At 37.1% G+C, this 22,688-nt stretch overlaps 1 protein-coding gene across 1 annotated transcript in view; it reads right to left on the bottom strand.

Moving 5' to 3' along the window:
• Window positions 1-7,791: 7,791 nt before the first annotated feature.
• The window catches only part of LOC149076256 (uncharacterized), a 195,156-nt gene continuing 180,259 nt past the window's right edge, over window positions 7,792-22,688 (bottom strand). The window contains exons 27-31 of the mRNA XM_089242204.1: window positions 12,352-12,579; window positions 12,100-12,222; window positions 11,226-11,345; window positions 8,350-8,625; window positions 7,792-8,132 (exon numbers count right to left, since the gene is read on the bottom strand). Of these exons, the coding sequence (XP_089098330.1) occupies window positions 7,939-8,132; window positions 8,350-8,625; window positions 11,226-11,345; window positions 12,100-12,222; window positions 12,352-12,579 (941 nt within the window). The 3' untranslated portion in view covers window positions 7,792-7,938. The remainder of the gene's footprint in view (window positions 8,133-8,349; window positions 8,626-11,225; window positions 11,346-12,099; window positions 12,223-12,351; window positions 12,580-22,688) is intronic.

The following is a 22,688-nucleotide window of genomic DNA, read 5'->3' as shown; positions in this document are numbered from 1 at the left end:
GAACGTTGATCAAGTGCTCGCGAGCACACCATTAGACACGGGCATTGGGCGATCTGGGTGATTAAGAGAGCACCGAGGTGCTCGCGAGTAACAGATTGAAGATGCCTGCTTTATATCTTGGACACTTCTTTACCTTGGGCATTGGACACTCTCTGGATTTCTTATCCTGGACAGGTACAGCTCATTTGTCTGCTGGCTTTCTGCTTAAGTGTTGAATACTCGACAGTGTATATAAAGTTTCTGTTGGGAGGGTAAGTTTTCCCCACCTCTCAGGCAGATTTAAAAAACAGATTTAATGAAACAACTTCATTTTTAACCTACAAAACAGTCAGATTGTAGTGTTTTTTTGCACCTGCGCATACCTTTATTTCTTAAGACAATTTATTTTATCTCTCTGCATTTCAAATTTTTATTCAGTCCTCAATAGTGTTCTGTATGGGAAGTATTTTAGACTTCTTGCAAGTGTGTAAAAGTAAATTTTAATTTTGCATTATGAGTAAATGGAAGTTAGTGGAGCTAACCATCGAAAAGAAAAAAGTTATCGAGAGATGAATTTTATTGACACACACACATATTTAATTACTTCATTTAAATTTCTTAATTGTAAGATGCTGATATTAATTAAAGAGATATTTTGCACACAATTACTTTTTAACACCTATTCAAAAGGTTAATGCTTGTTAGTGTAGTTAGTTTTTTGCCGTATTCTACTAGTTAGTTTTTTTAATAAAATGCCGTAAAATATTTTTCTGTATTTCTATATACCATAGTTTCCCAAACTTTTTGTTCCATCGCACCCTTCTTCAGAGACATTTTTTCTCTTATCGCCCCCCCCCCCCAACTCAAGCAAACCCATAGGATACTATGTTATACTCTTGCAGCTAATATCTCCCCCATGGACCATTCTATCGCCCATCAGGGGAGATATTGCGCACTTTGGGAAACGCTGTTCTACGTCTTAGCATCTCCCTCACTTGAACATATTATTTCAACTTGGACGGGTTTAACTGTATTTAAGTTTTTTTTTGAGTGATCCATAATAAATCCGCGAGATATTTTAATACTTTTGTGAATATTTTAAATGAGTAGAATCAGTGAGATAATTTTTCCAATTTTGAATCCTTTTTTGAAGATGTCACCTTGGGACCCTTTCCTTGTTAGATAACTTCTCTGAATAAAAAGTACTAATGAAACAGCTAAAATAATACATGTATAACTGAAAAATTAGTAATTAACAAAGTACGACTCAATTTTATTGAAACTGGAAAATTCACTTTATTACGAATACCCTCACGATGGGGGAAAACTACTTCGGCCGAGAGAGAAGAAGAAAAAAGTTCCCTTTTTCGATGATATTCTACAAAATTCATTCTCCATTGCTACCCACAGAGATTCGGAAGTTGTCTAAAAGCCACGCGATTGCCTAGCTTTCCACTGACTAGTCTCCATCTCGCTCCGTAAGAGACCCAATCCACTCGAGATTTTCCATCCTCATTGATTGTTCGGAGCTTGGATCGGCCCTCTCCTCACGACATTGAGGAATAGCAGGTAGAGGAATCGACGCGTGACTCTCATGGAGTGGATCACCTTCGGGATAGAAATCCACGTCATCCTCACCACAACGCACAAGATGCCTATGTTCGTCAGAGTGGGAAACGTCTTTTCCACCGATTCTAGGAAGTAGGAGACAAGTCTCAGGAACCAGGTGACCATCTTTACGCATTCCCGGTAGCCGACACGCTTCCACGAGATCTCGGACCATCCTATCGGGATGGCGTAGTCTTCGGTCGAGTCGCAGAAACTTTCTTCTCTGTTCGCGACGGGGAACGGTTGCTCGATTTTAGTCACCACGACTGGACATCGGATATCTGGTTGCTTGGTATCGGTAAAAACCCGTAGCAGGGCTGAAATGCGAATGATACACAAATCATCAAAAAACAGAGGCAATAGGTGGTGTGTGATTGAAATCATGTATCTATTATTTATGACTAAAGTCATACACGAATAGCACATAAACATAAGCGGATACGGGACTTTCGAACGGTTTTGGGGAAGAGGGCGGCTACTACGAGTACTACTACTAAACCAAACATGTATCGCGCCCACATTCCCCTGTGGAATTTTTAACGAATGATACATGTTGGAATGTGCTGGCACGTGTTGTGAACCTAACTTGAAGTTTGTTACTGTGTAACGCTTGTTATGTGTAATGCTGCCATCTGCCATCAATTTTTCTAACTATGAGTGAAGTGCAATGATTAAATATTTTTTCCGTTGTAGACCTATGAATAACCGATGGTAAGAATAGTGAATGAGGGCGTGATAGTTCACTTTCCCCCACATGAACTTTGTATCTTATTAATAGGGCACTCAACTCTTCCGCGGCTGCTTTGCCTTAGCGCGGGGAGGGGGTGTACAAACTTTTCATTCGCGGGCCACGAACTTATATATATATATATGGGTGACCATAAGTTTTACTTAACATTTACGTAAATTTGGCCGTCCTAAGGTTTTTGTAAAATGCCCCGGATTTTCAACGAAGCTTGAGTGAACTTTTATTCTTTACTGAAATCAAGAGCTAAGATTATTTTAACAATATTGGTTATATTATAATGACTAAAACTCCATCACACATAATTAATTATAATACATAATAACATGTAAATAATAATCAATAAGACAACCATAATATTCTTTATGGGCATTGAATCATGTGTGTATATTGTTTATAATTTTTGTGATTGTGTTTTTAATTGGGTTGCTGTATTTTTGAAATATATGACATCCATATTTTTATGGGTATCTTTTTCTCAGCCACCTCGTTGGGCATTTTGCCTGTTGTAGCGTTGTGTTTGTATTTGTCTAAATATATATATATCGTGTCACATACACGATACAAACAAATACCCGCAAACAAATATGTTTTTTTTTTTTGGTGAATTACATTTTAGTCCATTACGAACTGCAGTAGTCCTTCCATCATTGGCGATTTTCTTGCAATTTCAGCGAAAGTTGGCAATCTTATGAACTTTTAATAATTTTTCTGGCCTATAATTTAAAACTTCATTTGCTTATAATTGAGCCTTTGATAATGTTTTTTTTGTGTGATAATTTGCGATGTCTTGTATGGATCCAAATTTACCGTATTGTTATCAAAAACATATGGTCAGCCTATGACATGATCATAATGTTGCTTTTCTACCAGAACACCTTGGCGGGCTGGAAGTTGCGCACCCTTGCTCTAGAGGACATACATCCGCGGTTTCACAGAATGGGTACCTCTGGCAATTTATTAAACTTAGGCAATTTAAAAGTCCTGTTTGAGTATTCGATGCGTACTATGAAGCCACGTATTGAGGGACACTCCCTGCATACATGTTGGAGCACAACTGGATACTAGAACATGGTACCCACTCTGTCCCCAGAGAGGTATTTAAGCGATTGACAAACCGTGTTACACCAGATATCTGATAACCGTATTCTCCCGCATTAGCCGGCATGCCGTGAAACTCGAGGGACAGAAGCTTTTTTAGAATTTTGAATCTGGTCCGTGTCCGACATGCCAGGAAAATCGAGGTTTATGACGATTCACTCAATTTAAATGGATTTTCAAGAAGAAAGATATTCAATAATTTTCAATAGTCTGTGACTCGATTTTCTCGGCATGACATACTGTCTTCCTCGTTGTTATCCGTCATGCTGACTAATGCGGGGGTGGGGGAGGGGGAATCCGGCATTATATTAGCCAATATTTAAGAGTCTCGAGCCATTCTGTCGTCTTTCTACGTTTAATAAATTATCTTACGATGCAATTTATTGATCACGATTAAAACCATTTGAATTGTGTGGTTATTGATGTTAACTGACATGTATTGTTACAGTTCGAAGGGGGGGGGGGTAGGACTCTGAACCATTTTCTTACCTGCGATAGGCGCTTCTTGCGTGTTGTTGATGACGATGAGTGCGGCATGTACATAACTAAAAGCTATTGAGCTTATTAACAGGAGTAGAAATGTAGTAGTCTTCATAATCAACTGGATACCAAAGAAAAAAAAACTTCCTCTTCCTGTTAATCTGGAGTTAGAATTTAGGATGAGGACGAATCGTCAATGTTCGCATGCGCTAGCTATTATTGTTAAATAATTTCCACTAGGCATCTATTATTTAACAGTCGACTGGGTTTAGTGTTTCCCACTCGCTTCTTCTCGACAAGTCATTGTTTTAGAGACCGCACAACAGAAAGACCCGACTTTCATTTTACTGACAAAAGCGGGTTGGGAATTCGAAAAAAATACAATAACTGCGGATTAACCCTTTGCAATGTAGGGCATGCAATGCTCGACCAATGACCCGCAGGCCAGATGTGACCCACGAACTCAAACACTCAAACCTACTTTCGAAAAATTTACTAAGTGGTGCACCTAAACAAATCTCTTAAGTGACCCGCGGTGCAGCTCACATTACTCAAGTGATCCACGACACAGTTCCGCAGTTCCAGGTCCTTCAAGCGGCCCACGATGTATTTACATATCATTTAAGTGACCTGTAGTGCTGTTCCAGATCACTGAAGTGTCTCACGACATGTTTTCAGATCACTTAAGTAACCTGCGGTGCTGCTACTCCATATCATTTAATTGAGTTGTCCGCGACCCGTTTTCAAACCAATGATTGCAATCCACACCCTCCTAAGAATTGAGTACCTTTGGTTTAGAGTAGGCTTCGTCAACCTGTTGCTCGCGAGCAACCCGGTGCTTCACCTGGACACGATGCTCGTGTCAGATTCCATGCTCGCGAGAACATGATCAGCGTCTCAATTGTACACCCTGTACAAATTGTTTTCAAGGATCACATACGTATGTTAAACTTGCCGTAAAGGTGCTTTTCTTTCGATGATAGTTACCGGCAGGGCTCGCAACCAGAAAAAGGTTAAACTCTGGTCTAGAGGTTTTTTTTTTGTTTGGTACTTCATTGGTATTTTATAGTTTGTATTTTCTAGCGGCTTCTCACTATAACAATTGCAGGAAGGGCTCTAAATATCAGCTTCTGGGGTTTTTAAGCTCTTATAAGCTATTGTACTTACAAGCTATCTAAAAAACACAAAAGCTAACGTCTGGGGGGAGCCTTCCGGCGACCGTAAGAGGAGCCGTTATATAGAAGTATAGTTTATTTATATAGCTATTATATTATATAGCTAATGAAGTATAGTTTTCTCCTCTTATCCATCTCGACATAGGACCATAAAGGGTTAATGCTCGATCATCCGGTTATAACATGGCTCTGAAAGTCCTGATGAAGGGGGAAGAAAAAGGGAAGAAATTTATTTGTTGCAATTCTCTCGATTAATCTGAATAATAATGTTGATCATTGGTTCGGATATAAAGAAAAAAAGGGACAAATATTTTTAGGAAAATAATATTTATGATTTTTTAACGTTGGTGCAATGATATGTGGATTGGTATCTATTAATTACATTCTTAACAATGTATGATAACAATGTAGTGGATTCTTGGTCAGGATGACCGAGTGTAGGAAACTATCGAGCAACTGCTGAAAGTGGGGAAAAGATGTATATCGTGATTTAGTGCTCGGGTGACGAGCGACTGTTTGAGAACGTTGATTCCAACAGTAACAGAGAAGAAAATTGATTGAGAAATGGCGAAGAAAAGCAGTCGTATTGAGGCTACGCATGTTAATGTTTTAAGTTCGAATAAAGTTTGTTTTTGAAATCGTTAGAAAAAGCCCGGAATAATTTACATTGAGTTCAAGTCGCGGCCGTTTCCTTGGGAGCAAACAGATTTCTCAGAAGTGGGATCTGGAACAAGACTGCGATATAGAGCCGAATATGTCATTTCTGGTGAGAGGACTGAAGAAAAATTAAGAAGAATGAGACGGAAAAAGACGGCCTTTTGGAAATTTCAGCAATAACTATTTTATTACCTATTGCGTCTTCGGATGATTGTTGAAATTATTCAAGACTTGTGAATGAAACGTGAGCTTTGGAACAATACTTTTGTAATGCTATATACCTTTACTGGTATATAGCGTATTATAATACTGGTATATATAGTACGGGGTTACCCGCGTACGCAAGCGGGTAACCCCTCCCCAAGCCGAAGATTATAGTGATTTTGCAGAAAAAAACATAACCTTCCCCAGAAAATTTTTTTTTGAACCCCCCTCCCCCCGAGAAAATTCTGCGTAAGCCTGTGTATATCTTGCCCATTGAAATACTGTGTGACAGCTCATGTTACAAATTCAATTCAAACCTAGAAGTTACCTGTATCTCGAAACGAACTTTTAAAATTGGGAATATCTTCTCGATTGATTCCACACATGACCACATTATTAACCGAATCCGCGGCATCGTAGAAATCACTAAACCCCCTTCAAAATGCCATATCTTTTTTTTTTTTTGAGGAAGTAGACTGTCCGCCGATTTACAGTAGATGCAAAGTAGGGGAAGGGGGCGTATAGAGCAAAATATCAAATTGAGAAATCAACTATACAAAATATTCGAGCTTGCCAATACTGAAATAAGAGGCTTTTAAAGGGGAAAGATATCTCGGCAATGCAGCTTAAAGGGTTAAAAATTGCACGAAAGTCGATTATCTTAGAAAATTACAATATGTATTATTTATTATTTGCTCTAAAGTACACGGTATGGTCAAAAATAACTCAAATTTTTGTTTGCTGAAAAACCCAGAGATTTTGCATGTCTAATGAGATTTTCTTGTTATATTTTGGTCTCGTAAGTAAAATTTTTACATTATCTTCTTTTTCAAATGTAAGCGGATACTTTTTGCTTGTAATTCGGGTTATCCGAGGTACTCGTAACATCACTGTACGCAGTAGAACCTCTCGATAACGGACACTCTCGGGACCGAAGATTCTGTCCGCCAACGAGGAGTATCTGTTAATGGATAGTAAAATGCATTGAAGCCCGTCGACGTTATTGAAAAAAGTGCCTGTTAAAGAGAGGTTTCCTCTGCCGTTGTAGGAGGTCCCACTGAAATTTTGATGGGGGGGGGGGAGCGTTTTCCGTAGTTCGCAGGATTCAAAAGATAGTTCGCAAGATCCGGCCCTGATCAAGATCCATTCAAGCGAAAGACTTGTTCGCAGCTCACCGAGACTTAGGGAAGGGTCATGGAGAGCAGTTAAAGGTTTTCCGCGGATGTCTAATAAATTTTCTATTGGATTCAAGTCAAAAGATATGGGTGGCTATTTCATACGTGTCAGTGTTTCAGATAGAACATTGTGCTTGACAACACAAACTGTGTTAACCTTTGCATTATCGTCTATAAACATGGCATCAGGTCTTGTGACAGAAAGAAATTGTGCAATGATGTCGTCATCTCGATAGGGCATTACCGTCTCCGAACCTTTAGTGAAGACATGGATGTCGATGCTAGTGCCAATAACAATTTCCGTCCAGATCATCATACCGTTACAATGGAGAATTATCAGTTTCTTACATAACTCTTGAACATGCGTGTAGAATGAACCAAAAAAAAATTTCTTATTTTTTTTGTTTACTTTTCCTCATTTTATTGAAATATACGTCAAACATCACTACAAAGTCTTTCATTCAAAACGTCAATTTTATCTAAAAAATAAAGTATATACGTATCTTTATAATGATCGAAATCTTATTTCACTCTGTGGGACTCAAATCTACATTTTAAGGCGGTTACATTGAGTTCCTTTCTACAAAGATGCCCTGACGTTATAATTAACTAAAAAAATTATGCTTGAAATGAATAGGATTGTCTTCAAGATATGGAATACACTCACTAACAACAGGACAGTTAAAATATTTATTAATGAAAACTGTAACACTTCTATTTTTTTTAGTGAAAGATTAAAACTTTAACCGGGGTAATCATCCTCATTATATCTCTCTGACAAGTGACGAATCGATATTCATCATTGATTCAATGGTTATCCGTAGCGGAACTTCGGACAGACACATTTCGGACATTCGCCTTCGGATTTTTCAATCTTGCATCTGCGTGGACATTTCGGTGGTGAGCATATCGGCTCGCATTTGCATACGTCACAGCCTTTCTCGTCGACTCGAATAGCGCATTCCGGCTTTTTACATTCGTCCATCAGAGGCATACAATCGCTCTTCACTGTAATGAAACGAAGAATGAAATATAATTAAATCTATATGAAAGTTTGCATATCTATTAGCTATATCTTGATTTTCGATTGATCCCAAGTTTCACGTGATAAAAACCAATCGTATTCTTTACCAACATTCCGGTAAATTTTTTTCATGGCCTATCTTGTGAAGTCACAATATTCAAATTACAGTATTAAAAAAGACACTACTTGGTTATTACGTACCGTCATCTTCCATCGATTTCTCATCGATTTTTGCTTCCTCCTCCTCTTCTTTTTCTTCTTCACAAACGCATTCGGGACATGGACTTTTCGGACTTTCCTCAAGATGACATCCTGGACCGCATTTCGGTGGACTGCAAAGCGGTTTGCAGTCACAGATAACGCATCCTTTCTCGTCGGTCACTTCTAGGCAGCCGCGTTCACATTTCACTGGTGCTTCACAATCCGATAAAGGCTCATCGATGTCTGATATATCCCGAGTTCTGCCCTTCGCATCTTCTAAACAATTATAATAAAGGAAAAAAACAGATTTTAAATAAAAAGGAAAATATAACATACTTTCTCCAACAACAAGAAAATATTTACTCCACCCATCGTTTTTATATCCCTCACTATGATACGAAAACACCTGCAATGACGTGTGTAACTTTCTAGGAAGAGAAATACTTTTTTATGGAGAAAAAAAGTCTTTTTGTATTATTTTCACTGAGCGTATATTTCTTTCTCTATTTTTCTCTTTCCTTCTCTTATGTAACCTTCAATAAGAGCTGACTTCACCCAATAGCAGTACATTGATTTGAGGTGGGGGGGGGGGGAATGGAAAACATGTTTTACAATAAAAGCAAGTTCCATGCGTTTTTAGAAGACGAGATATTTCGGGTTGGCTGAAATGAATCGGATCAAGTTTGGCGAGATATCTCGGGGTTGCCACTGAAAGGGTAAAATAGCTTCGACCTTCCAAGTTTCAAACATTTCTGAGAGAATCCCTAAATTTCAGAAATTCTGATCATTGGAGAATTCGATTGGAGAATTAACACATTCGGCTTTCGCAAAATTGGATAATTTCACATCAGTTTTTCTGTATATGATGATTCAAAAGGTGGGTTGAAGGACCTTCGGAGGACCACTAGAAGTTGTTAGGGGTTCAGCAGATTAGAGAGATAAAAAGAAGGAAAGAAGGAATTAGAAAATAAAAATGTATCGTGTGACTTTGGCCTGATGCATAATGTCTTTCATTTTCTGGGTGTGCTCGGTGTGATCAGATAAGTGGTAAATAATTAAATAATAACTGTCTATAAGAACTGACTGGAATATAATTAGTCATAGCAACAAATCAAATGATGGTCTGTTTGACCGTTACCCAAACCTGTAATTTCTTTTAATCTCTGTAATGTCGTCTAAGATCCAATTCCAAATACTTATTTCAGAAATCAAGGATTTTTTCCATGAAAAAAAAAAGATTCTTACTGTTTTTTCCTTGGTCATGGCATATGCAAATCGCGCACGAGCTGTCTTTTTCTTTTCGAACTTCGCAATCGTGGCCGCATTGCAGAGTAGGGCAAAGAGATTCGCACATACAAACGGGACACTTGTCGGGGATCGCGGTGACTTTTTCGCAGTTTTCATCGCAATTTATTTCCTCACATATGGGATTCTCACGCTCTAAACAACGGAAACAGAAGCGGTAGAAAAAAAGAAAAATCCAGAAATTATAGGTAGAATAATTATCCTTTTTTATCCTTTCCATATTGAGAAGCTGCTTGCGCGTATGAAATAAACTTTTTCTCATTTGCATATGAGTACAAATATTAAAGAAATAAAAAAAAAATCCTATTCCCATATTTCACCTTAATTTATTAAAATTTTTGATGAAATCAAACTATTGAATAAGAGAAAAAGAAATATTAATAATCATTAATTTTTTCCACTACTGAAATGAAGACGTAAGAGAGTTAAAAAACAATTAGAGAAACCAATGAAAACCTAATTATTTCCTATAATAATCATATTGAATTATTATTATTTGTTTTCTTTCACATTTTACCGTCGTGATTTTGTTGCATAATTCTAAAATTTTTGCTATTAACAAAGACTCGGGAAATGAAAAATGTTTGCTTATCCAAGTTAAGTTGGCGCCATGTTTGTATGAGTTATGATTTAAACTTTTGGTCTAAGCAGTACAACTTAAATTGTACACACACGGTTAGGAAAAATCCTATACTACGATATTACTCTCTCATTTCGATGCTCTTTCCATATTGTTAATGTGTATTCCATCTATTCCAATAAATCCTTCTTAACGGTACGTTTCTCCGGCCCCTATGAGTATCGTTGTACAGGGTATTTACTGTGTATAACAGTAAGTTCTTCAACCTTGTTCATGGGAATTTTCTGTCCGTCTGCGAAACATTTTGCTTAGTTTATCTAGCCACTACATAATTTTAGATTTAATAAATGAAATATACATCACATTCACAGTTTATCCATTTTTTTGCCGGTCCGCTAATTATTCCTGCAATTTATGTCTTTTCTCTCTGGTCTGCAGATTAATTCTCATATTTATTTATCTCATGCCGGCCTACAAATGTTTCTCCTATTTATGTATATACGTATTTTTCTTCCTTTTCATGTATTTTTTTGCCTGCCCGCAAATTATTTCTCCTATATTTATCATTTATTTCTGTCGGCTTTAAATTTAATCATATTTTTAAATATTTTTCTGCAGCTCCAATTATACTCTTATTTATGCGGGTTTTTTGCCGTACCAATTTTTTCTCCTAGTTATCTGTTTATTTTTTGCCGGTCATCAAATTATTTCCCCAATTTATGAATTTTTTGCCTGTCCGCAAATTACTGTTCCCATTATCTTTATTCACATTCATTGCCATTTCGATAATTTTTTTCCACTGTTTATTTTCTGTGCCCACAAATTGATTTTCCTATTGATGCATTTTCGCCGGTCCGCAAACAATTTTCCCATTTCCACCTGTTGCGTAAATTTTCGACTGTTTTCTCACCTGTCCGCAGTTGTAAAAGGTTTGAAGAACATTGGTATATAAGGCGCTTTTCGGTTGAAGGCTATTTTATCCACTACTTACCAGGTGATTTCTGTGCTGAACATATACATCCGGGACACGGACCGACGAACTCTTTTTCAATTTCACATTCTGGAGGGCATTTGGGAGGAGAACAAAGTGGTCTTCTTTCTGCGAGTATGTCTGAAATGGAATTAAGTAAAATTTGGGGTTATACTTATTTTTTCTCTCCCCTACAGAAAATAGATTAAGACCCTACAGAGTTTCCACATTTCATTCCTTGACTTGCACGTAACTTTTACGGAAACTCTGCCTCCGTCATTTCATCCATAACACGTTTCGTCATTTTCACGTTCGACATTTGGGCCAAATGAGTAGATGAGTGATCTCATGAGTGAGTAAGTGATAATATGAGTGACATGAATGAGTGAGTGAATGACCGGATGAGTTACCGCTTGAGCGAGCGATCGTATGAGTGACAAAGTGAGTTAATAAGGAATTCTATGAGTTACTAAGTGATCAAATGTCTGGATGAAATTTCGCTCTTGACGGGGTAAGTGAGTGAGTGGGTAAATGATCGTGTGAGTTCGCGACTGAATGATCAAGTTACTGGGTGAGTTACCGACTGAGCGAGAGATTGAGTGAGTGCGTTTATGAAAGACTCGTTCGCTCACCAGCTCACTCAACCACACACTTGGTCACTCAGCTACTCATTTTGTCATTCATACTGTCACTCACCCATTCACTTGGCCCGGTTCAGAGGGTAATATCAGAGGTGAAATTTGGGAGCGAAATGCTTGAGGAGAAACGTGCGGGGGGAGAAATATCTGTGCGAAATGTCGGGGCAGAAATGCCTGGATGAAATAACTGAGGCGAAACGTCCAGGGTGAATTCTCTGGATTTCGTACGTAACTCAGTCGAAAGCACATTAACTCACCGAGAACCGTTTCCTTGACGCACTTGCATCCTGGACAAGGTCCGGCAAAATTTTCTTCAATCTCACATCCTTCGGGACATATCGGCGGTATGCACTCAGGTTTTGAAAATCTTTCGTCCAGACCTGGGGGAAAAATCGGAAGGTTTCAACAAAAAAAAAGCCATACATTTTACTATGACGCGCATTTTTTGAATTGCCAAGAAACCAAAAACTTTTTATCTGCATTAAATGATTATTTAAAATGTGACATACGGGGAGGTTCTTCATCGAAGTCGGCGTCGTTTTCCTCTTCGACGCATTTGCAGGTAGGACACGGGGAATCGGGCAGTTTCTTGAGGTCGCATCCGGGTTCACATTCTATTTGAGGGCAAGTAGGTTTGCAGATACAAATTGGACAACCATTCGATCCGATTTCTTCGACACAGCCTTCATCGCATTTGACTGAAGTGCATTTTGGTTTCCAAGATTTACTCCAGTACCCTATTCAAAATAAATAAATTATCAGTACGGGTTAATATTATCATAATACATCAATATCCATATAATTTCAGAAAAGAATAAAACAAATGGCTCATGCTGCGTCTCATGCTAATGCCAAAAAAATCCCAGGAATTCAGAAAGCGCGCTTTTGAGCTCTTTATTTTGAATACCCAAGGGTTTTTCTGCACTTCATGATTCCCACTTGAGACGTATTACCGTTATAGAAGTCTTTCATTTCCATATTCCAAATTTTTCTTCCATTATGAAGATATTTCTTGCTCACAAATTTCTCCTCTTATATGGTCCCGACGATGACTGTGCATTAAAAGGAATCCAATAAACTGGAAAGTGACTATTACATGAATTGATTGTTCTCAGCTCAGTGTGATAAAGTAAAGATATAAAATAGTAGTAATGTATCCACTTGCAGGAATGAAGCTAAATGATTAAACACGTCAATATGTTATGTGTTAACCCCCTTAACCCTTAATACCGAGATATCCCAGGTTCTTAAAACTCTCTCAAAGCGACAACCCGAGGCCACGTACCATTGAAAATTTTCATATAATACATTTTTTCCTTTCCCGCCTCCTGTTAATTGACTGCCAGTGGGTGGAGTCATCTTTTGTTCAAAGTCTGGTAACCGAAGGGGAGAGAGAGAGAGACGATGGGTTTTTTTTTCTTCCAGGAAGTATATAGTATTATTGCGTACAGCATAAATGACAGAAAACGATAGTTTCCCCTCTACCTTTCCTTGTTTATTATTATCATTTTGTGTCCTGGTAAAAGCATTTATCGCAGTGGTTGCCAACCTTTTCTTCGCCATGCTCCCCCTAAACATCGTATAAAACACACTGATGTCCTCCCCTTCCCTTTTAAGAGACATGGGGGGAGGGGCATGATGATCGAAATTGAAAACAAATTTGTAAGAAAGCTAAAATATTGAAAGAAAATCTATAAAGACTGTTTCAATCAATATCTGTGAATTTGAAACACTTTTTGAAGGTTAAAACTCAAAATTTTTTCTTGGAGAAATTATCTGTGCTTCCCTCAAACTAGCTTGTATTCCCCCCTCCCCCCAAAAGTAAGTCATACTTATTCCCTTTCTGTGACATATGCAAGAAAGACATCGAAATGAAGAAAACATTGAGAAGAGGTGAAAGTTGCCAGTTGTCCCGTATGCACAGGACTCAAACCCTTATGCAGGAGGAAGGGTGCGTTGCATTGCATATTCATTAATCATGGGAGGGAGCTCAGTCTTCTCATGAAATTTATTGGGGTGGATTAAACAGCCTGAGCCCCTCAGGATCCCTCTTCACCGAACACCAACTCTGGCCATATCACTATATTGCAATAACTGCCATTAATGAGTTGGGTTGGAAACGAACGTGCTATCTATCAGCGGTCACCTCAAGCTCGTTAGGAAAATATCTTAACCATATTTTTCCCTGGGTTTGAACCAGGGACCGTGACAGAAACTTTCACTGTGGCAGACGAGCATCTTACCACCACGCCACTCGGGCATATCCCCAGGATTCAGTACCTATGTATACAGTGCAACCTCCCGATAACGGACATCGATGGCGGCCGTCACACACTGAGGCCGTCAGTGTAAAAGCGTCTATTATCGGGGGGTGTCCTGTAAAGGGAAGTGTCTGTTAAGGGTGGTTTTAGTCTGCAGTTCTAATTATTTGAAATGGGATCTCTTATGCATGTGATGGAAGCCCAAAAGACTATTTAACCTGATCTGAGGCAGTGGTTCTCAACTTTTGAGATAGTGTGGGCCAAAGAAAATTTCCCATGAAGACCATTGGCAACAAGTCATACTGTGGTATCTCTATTCACACAGTGACTTGTTAACGGGTGGCCCTAATAGGGCCCCAGGGTTTCGAGTTAAATAGAGAGCCCTATATAATTGGAGAATTTTATTCACTGTGAAATTATTTTTTTCATTAAATATGAGTTTTCTTTAATTCTTAAATCACTCACTTATTAAATATGAATTTTCATTTAATCGGAATTTGTTTTTCCGCTGAATATGAACTTTCCGTTAATTCCGAGAAATTATTTTTTCATTAAATAGGAATTTTAAATGATAATGATTTGTCCCACTGAAAAATGAAATTACCCCCTTCAAAATCATATTGTTCCTCTCCCTGTGGGTCGTGAGCCTCACGTTGGGAATCGGATTTATCAGCTTGCAATCGGAGAAAAAAAATCTTATTTAAAATAAATGGCAATTTCTAAAAGGTTTAGTGATTTCCAAAATGCCAGTAAAAATTTAAAAACCATTTAAAGGGTTAAGAGGTTCTTAAATTTTTGCTGATCCCCGCGTTATAACTGCCACAGTGGAAAATCACTAAACCCTCTGCAAATTGCCACACAATTTTTCAAGAAGAATATTTTTTTTTCTGATTAAGTGCAACTGCTAAGTGCATCCTCCCCCAATACCGAAAATAATAATAATCAACAAGGAGGAGGAGGAGGTTCCCGCGGTTTCTTGCCCCGCACTTATAGGACCGCTTTAAAAAACAAAAAAGAACATACATGTATCTCAAATACTTGTTGTAGTAAACTAGGGAGTAGGAGCTTCTATTAATTTGATATTCTGGAATTTTCATCAAAAAATTCCGCGATTTTTTTCACGCACATAAATTCTTAGTTTTCATCAATTCCGGAATTATGTCTCTCATTAATTCTGAATTTTCATCGATTTTCTTTGAATTTTCATTTGTTGTTTCTGAATTTTCATTTGTTGTTTCTGAATTTTCATCGATTTTCTTTGAATTTTCATTTGTTGTTTCTGAATTTTCATCGATTTTCTTTGAATTTTCATTTGTTGTTTCTGAATTTTCATCGATTCTGAAACTTTTCCTTTCATTAATTATGAATTTTCTTTTCATTAATTCTAAGATTTTCTTTTCATTAATTCTAAGATTTTCTTTTCATTAATTCTAAGAGTTTCTTTTCATTAATTCTAAGAGTTTCTTTTCATTAATTCTAAGAGTTTCTTTTCATTAATTCTAAGAGTTTCTTTTTATTAATTCTAAGATTTTCTTTTCATTAATTCTAAGATTTTCTTTGCATTAATTCTGATTTTCCATAGGTAGCCTACTGGAATTATATATCTTTCACATATTTCTCATTTTTAATTCATCAATCATAAATTTTCATTAGTTTCCAGGTCATTGCTACCTATTTTTCATTAGTTCTGAAATAATTTCATTCTTCAATTGGAAATTATCTTCAGTTCCGAATTTTCAAAATTTTCAGACATTTTTGTGTTAATTTGCATTTAGTTGTGTGGCTATATCTTTTGAGTGAATATATTTCGTAATCCCTGTATATTATGTATATAGAGTGTCCTGTAAGTGGTAATGCTGCCTTTATCTCACCAACCATCCGTCAAAGACGTATAGTTTCAATCTAAAAAAACACTCAAAAGGCGTTCAAAAATTACCCTGCACTAGTTTTAGAGGGAAAATACAATGTGTAACAAAATAAAAAAATATATAAATTTTTATACGGTCCCTCTGTCCTTCCAATTTCCAATTAGAAAGTTGTTGCCCTATATTTCCTTAGGCCAACAGAAAAAATTCTCATGTTTCTAAGTGCAACATTGACTGAGATATTCGAATTAAAAAAATCAGAGAAAAGTTGGGAAAGGACAGCATAAAGGAGTGAAAGGAGCATTGTGTCCGTTAGTTTTAGCTGTTCTTTCGTAGCTTTTCCCCGATTTTTGAATGCGAATATTGCACTAAGGAACATGGAATGTTTTCTGTTGGCCTCAGGAAATACAGGGCAGAAACTTTTTAATTGGAAGTTAGAGGACAATGGGATAGTATAAAAAATTTAGATGTTTTTTAATTTTGCGACACACTGTATTTCCACTCTCAAAACTGGTACAGGGTAATTTTTGAATGCCTTTTCAGCATTTTTTAAATTGGAATCGTACCTTTACGACGGACGGTTTACAAGATAAAGGCCGCATTAGCACTTACAGCTCACCCTGTATAATGCATGAATCTTTGTGGATACCAGATTCCTTACTCCCATAAAATACATAAAGTCTGGGCTAGAAATTATTTCCGACTCGTGTCCCACGTCCGATAAGGCCAGCAGTAATTTAACTAAACACAAAAACACTCAGAAACATTACGTATCAGCTAATACTAAGATATTAAAACCCTTACTTTTGAAATATTTTCTATCGGCTTCGACGGCGATCAAAATAAATGCGAGTAAAAACAAACTGATGGAACGCATGGCGAGGCTTTGGATGATTTCAATTCTGTATCATCAGAAAATCTGCTCTCGAACTGTGACAAAGAGAGAGTGTATTTCTTTTATTCTTTAACCTGTGATCACGATCCAAAGAGAGGAAACTGATTTCCTCCGTTATCTATTAACAAACACACAGAGAAGTAGAAAAAAAAAAATAGCGAATTTCCTCGATATATTGGAAGATATGTCCAACTAATTTCCAGGAATAAACCATATCAACAGGAAGTATATCCTGTATCCACAAGACACATACGACCATCAGCATTGCGCTTCAAAATGAAACATGACAAAGTTTCTAAAATTGATTTCTTTCGAGAGAATAATGTAATTCGAAGGTTATCTCTGTTTCATTATTTTTCCCGAGAAACTTTATCGCTATAATTTTCTTGAGAAAACATTCGGAAATGATTTCGCAGCTCGGTTTCTGAGACGCGAAGCGCAGCACTAGCTTCCATTCGATTCCTCTTTTTGGGGACATTCTTTAACTGACATAGCCGAGAAAAACCCGTTTTTTTCCTACATTTAACCCTTTCATGGGCCGATTTAGGGGTACAAAATTTATAGTTTACAGCCAGGGGCGTTGGAAGTGTTTCGAACCTGTGTGGGTGCTCGTATTTAGTTTTATATCCCTTTCAGACCCTGGTGCCACAAATTTGTGGGTTGCTTTTTCTCACTGCAGAATTTTTACCTTTTGGTCTCGGGGAGTTAAGCCCTGACTTAAGCCCCGTTTACATGTGCAAGATTGGGGGTAGCTTTGGTGATTATTACCTGCATGGCAACTTTTTTTTCCTCATGGGGTAAAAAAGGGACGGAAGTGCGTCAAAAGAGTCCCATATTTGTTGCGGAATAATGGTGGGTGATAGAGAGAAACGATGTCACTCTCCGCTGTTCATACGAAGTACGAAAGCCTGGATAACCAAGCGGAGATCGAGATGCAGTTCGGAAAGAAAATTCCCACTCCTCTGTAGGGAATCGAACCACCAATCTCTCACTGTCCGGGCGAGGGTTTTAACCATTGAACTGCAGAGGACAGACATTTTCTTTCCTTAGAGCAAATGTATGTGGATTTTCTATCCGAACTACATCTCGATCTCCGTTTGGTTATCCAGGCTTTCGTACTTCGAATGATGGGTGACTTCGACGTCCTCTCCCATAATACTTTCTGCCGCGAAAACTATTGTTAGCTTCAACGTCAGCCATCTTGAACCAACCACACGTTCAACCCATGTGACTAGTGACGACTTCCGAAAAGAAGGGGGGGGGGGGAAATACCGGCATAAACTAAATTTCATGTAAACGGGTTGTAGTGAAAATCCCTGTTACCGGGAACTTCCCGGGATGTTTTATTGCACATGAAAACGGGACTTTAAAAGATTGTGTTAAGTTTTGAGTTAGAAATATAGTGATTATGAATTTTGGGGGAGTTGCACGGGGTTTTCATCGGAGAATAGCACTTAAAGTTGAACTTTCAGGTTGGGGAGGGGTTAAGATGGCTTACAGGAGAAAGTGCTTTTGGAAAAAGTGTGATTTGTTGCATAAAATTTAGCACTAAAATTCTGGAACAAACTGCATGCGAACATGAATATTTTCTGCATCATCTTGGCTGAGAAAATTCAAACGAAGTGAATCATTTCCCCACAAAAAATTCAGAATTCGAAGAAAAAAAAATTGGAAAAAAATAAAGATTTGCTGCAATTTATGTTTTTAATGCATTTTTTGAGTATCAAAAATGTAAAAAAAAAACATTTTGAAAATTCCAAGAAATGAATGCTCGGGTCTAAAAAGGATATAGGAAATTTTGATTTCTGAATCAATTGTGGGAGTATTCGCAACCATGCTAGAAATTACTGTGGGTACTCGAGCATCTACAGCACTCTCTCTGCCAGCTTTGACACCTCTTGTTTAAGCGAGGGATCTTCAAACTTCCAGACATGCGAGACACAAGTGTGGTGTCTTTATGAATGGGTGAGTTAAACGGGGCTTCATATTATTCATTATATTAAAGACGGTCGGGCCATTGCCTCAGCGGTGGTCGGCTGAAGTTTGTTTTCTGCGGTTACCAACTTCGAGGCGCAAATAGGAGTCGATCGCCCCATTAAAAACTCACCACAGAGAGCAACAGGCCTACAACGGTACAATTATTCAATCATTACACTTCACTCATAGTTAGAAAAATTGATGGTAGATGGCAGCAATGCTCAAGTGACTTTAGGTTAAACTTTAGGTTCACAACACGTTCCGGCATGTACAAAATCGTTAGAAATTTCCATAGAGAAATGTGTACGAGATACATGTAAGGTTGAGTAGTAGTAAATTATTCATGACGATAGACCGGAAATGTGCATGGTTAGAAAAAATGAAAGTAATACTCTTTGGGCTTGCGGGTATTATCAAATTTTTTTTATTCAATCATTTTCAATGTTACGATAATTATTTTCTCAAAATTGGCTACAGGCAACACGAAAAAATTTTAAGGGTCACACATTAAAGGCTTGTGGTTTGAGCGAACCAGTAAAGATCACAAACTGGAGCCTTTGATTTACGTAGGAAAAAGTAGAAAGAGATAATATGATTGGTTTGCTATTGCTCTAAACTGCTCCTTTGTTTCCTTTTGTGTTGTGAATTTTTCCGGAACCTGCCTCTTGTTTTTTTTTTTTTTAACAAGAGGCAGGTGTGGCATTCAAAATCATGCTACCTCCCGCTCCTCAAAAGAAATCTGCGCACTAGGATTTAAATTTTATTTGAATAAAATCATCGATTTAAAGAAATGGTGCACCTTCAAACGATGGAATGAGGGAGTTAAGAAACAATATGTATCTTGTCAATAATTATCATGTTCCATTCTGTCAGATACAAAGATTGATGACACAACATGACTCCAGAAAAGCGTCTAAAATTCAGTCGAGTGTCAAAGAAACATTAATTTAAAGTTGTCCTGGATTGTAGTACGCCGTAAGGTTTTGGAGACCATACTTACAGAGGTACACTGACTTGGTCGGAGAGGTGTAGGGAAGAGCCACGCGTGCTCGTGATGGCACGTGGGGCTTAAACTATGAAAAGCGACCTAATTTTTTGAAAATGTTTAAATTAGAAGAGCGCAGATGTCGGGGGAAAGGGGATATGATTGAAATGTTTAAAATTTTCAACGGGATGGATAGAATGGACCGTGAGTTGTTAATACATCGTTAATCAACTACTTCGGCAAGGGACAATTTTAGGTTGTGGTGTCGCAGGAAGTTTTTCCTAATAGGGTTGTGAATACATAGAATAGCTTATCCCCGAGGATCGCAAATTCCAACACGATTGACACGTTTAATAAGAAATACGACAAACATATTGGGATAAATCAAGAAGCTATCCATACTTAGATGAGACAACCATAATTTTTTTATGGGCAGTATATTTATATTTCATCATAGTTATTGATTCTTTATTACTCTTATTGGGTTACTGTATTTTTAATATAGTTTAGACATTTATTCGACATCCATATTTTTATGGACATCTTTTTTCAGCCACCTCATTGGACATTTTGTCTGTTTTAGCCTTTGTATCTCTATAAATTTATAAAAAAAAGTAAATGAATAAATGAACACATTTTGATAACTCAATCAGTTTATTAATCAATTTTTTCTTCCTGAACATTTACAGCAGTAAAAACGCTCATATCAACATCGAATATATTCAATTGAATAAATAAATAAATAAATTAGGACAGAACACGTGTTGATTGCATAGGATAATTTTACATTAGAAACAAGGAGGAAATGAAGAATAATCATGCGCTAAATACAAATGTTTTGAACCGAAAACAAAAATTCTCATTAAAGAACGAAATCTAGTAGTCAGTATAAATATTTGATCAGATATGTCATTTTTGTTCCGTAGCATTTTCTTTTTTCAAAAACCAAATATATGTAAATAAATTTTCCTGGCAAGTATTTGCTAATTATTATTAAAGATACACATGTACATCTGAATTCATTTTTAAATTTATGATTTCATGCGATAGATTGTTCGTCTCGGATTCTGAAAATACATATATACAAAATATATGATAGCATGACAATGTTTCAAATGGTTCACGAGAAATTCACCGACAGCGATTCATTAATTGAAAACTCACCACCGCAAATGTCATCCGTGGAAAATTCACCGATACATAATTCATCATCAGGATAGTTGATCGTCACATCATTATGATTAATTCATGGAAGAGAAATTCATTGATGCGCAATTTGCTGACAGAATAGTTCGTCGACGCACAATGTGCTGATAGGGGGATTCAAGGAAGGTGGAATTTATTGACGCACGATCACAGGATAATTTATTAAAAGAGAAATACACATCAACGCACAATACTGACAGAAGAAATCATCGAGAGGGAAAATCATCGACTTACTGAAGGATAATTCACAGAAAGAGAAATTAATTAAAAAAATTAAATTTCTTGGCATGAGAAATTTATCGATGCTCTAAATACAAATGTTTTGAACCGGAAACAAAAATTCTGACATTATTGACAGGGTAATTCAAGAGAAAATAAATTCATCGACGTGCAATTTATCGGCAGGATAAGTCATCGAGAGGGGAAAGTCGTTGAACGCAATGTACTGTCAGGATAATTCAAGGGAAGAGAAATTTACTGACAGAATAATTCACGGAAGCAGAAATTCATCGAAACATATTTTACTGCCAAGATAATTCAAGAAAGAAAGATTCATCGACGTAGGATTTACTGTCAGGATAACTCATGGGAAGAGATATTCATCGATGCGCAAATTACAGAATAATTCATGGAAACAGAAATTCGTTGACAAATATATTTTACTTACAGTTCTATTTATCGGGAGGGAAATTCATAGCTGCGTCAAGTGTGTGGTCATAGACGACGTATATTTTCTTGGTCCAGAATTTCTACTTACTGTTCTTTTTATTGTTATTTTAATAATGTAATGTAAAAAAAAGATTGTTATTAAGGGCTTTCGATGAATTTCCCGAATATTGTCAGTGAATTTCTCGTTGACGGAATGTTGTCGGTGAATTAATTCATCCTGCACAAATTCAGCTTTCAACTTGTGAATTATCAATTGAAATAAAATTCATTACTTTCTTTGTTTCAACACTGCATCTATTCAGCGACGATGTTTGAACAAGAAGGATTGAACTGGATATGATCCATTTTATACTTATTTCACTTTATCTATATGGAATTTGAAAATCCTTTTACCGAAACCATTCAAAACCCGAACGAATTTCTATGGTCTCTTTCCTCGTGGGAAATTTTATATTTACAAATTTATCGTCTATTTATTTATTTATTTTTTTGAAAATTTGGGCAGGATTGTTATATATTTTGGCAAGACGTTTATTTTGACATTTACTGCATTTTAATAATGCATACTTCTTCGCCTATTTGCAGTTAGTAAATATGTGCAATATATATTACCAGTGAAAAGCCAATAAAAGCGTGTGTGATCAACTGTTCTCATGATTATTATTATTATGTACAATTGTTTTAAATACTTTCTACTATGATGCAATAATTGGATATTATTCCAGCCTAAATAGTCTTCATGGGGGAGAGAATGGCTTTCGCAATTCCCCTTGAAAAGAGGGCCAATTCTTTTAAAGGCGCAAAACAGTTCTGGTAGCCAAATCGCATCGACCATTTCCTCAGTTTCGTTCCGCATTGGCGTTATAAGCCAATTTAGTATGGCACCAAAATAGCACTCAAGACGATAAACAAGAGCGAGTTGGTACGCAAATGATAAACCGGCACTTATTACCTTTCTATGAAAAATGATTGGGTTGCCCATTCTCGT

This window comes from Pholcus phalangioides, unplaced genomic scaffold (assembly GCF_987345545.1).
Source record: "Pholcus phalangioides strain wild (caught in Gottingen) unplaced genomic scaffold, Ppha-v1.0 ptg000015l_1, whole genome shotgun sequence".
In the NCBI taxonomy this organism is placed as follows: domain Eukaryota; kingdom Metazoa; phylum Arthropoda; class Arachnida; order Araneae; family Pholcidae; genus Pholcus; species Pholcus phalangioides.
Note: the sequence above shows the minus strand (reverse complement) of the source record. Positions and strands in the feature narration are given on the sequence as shown.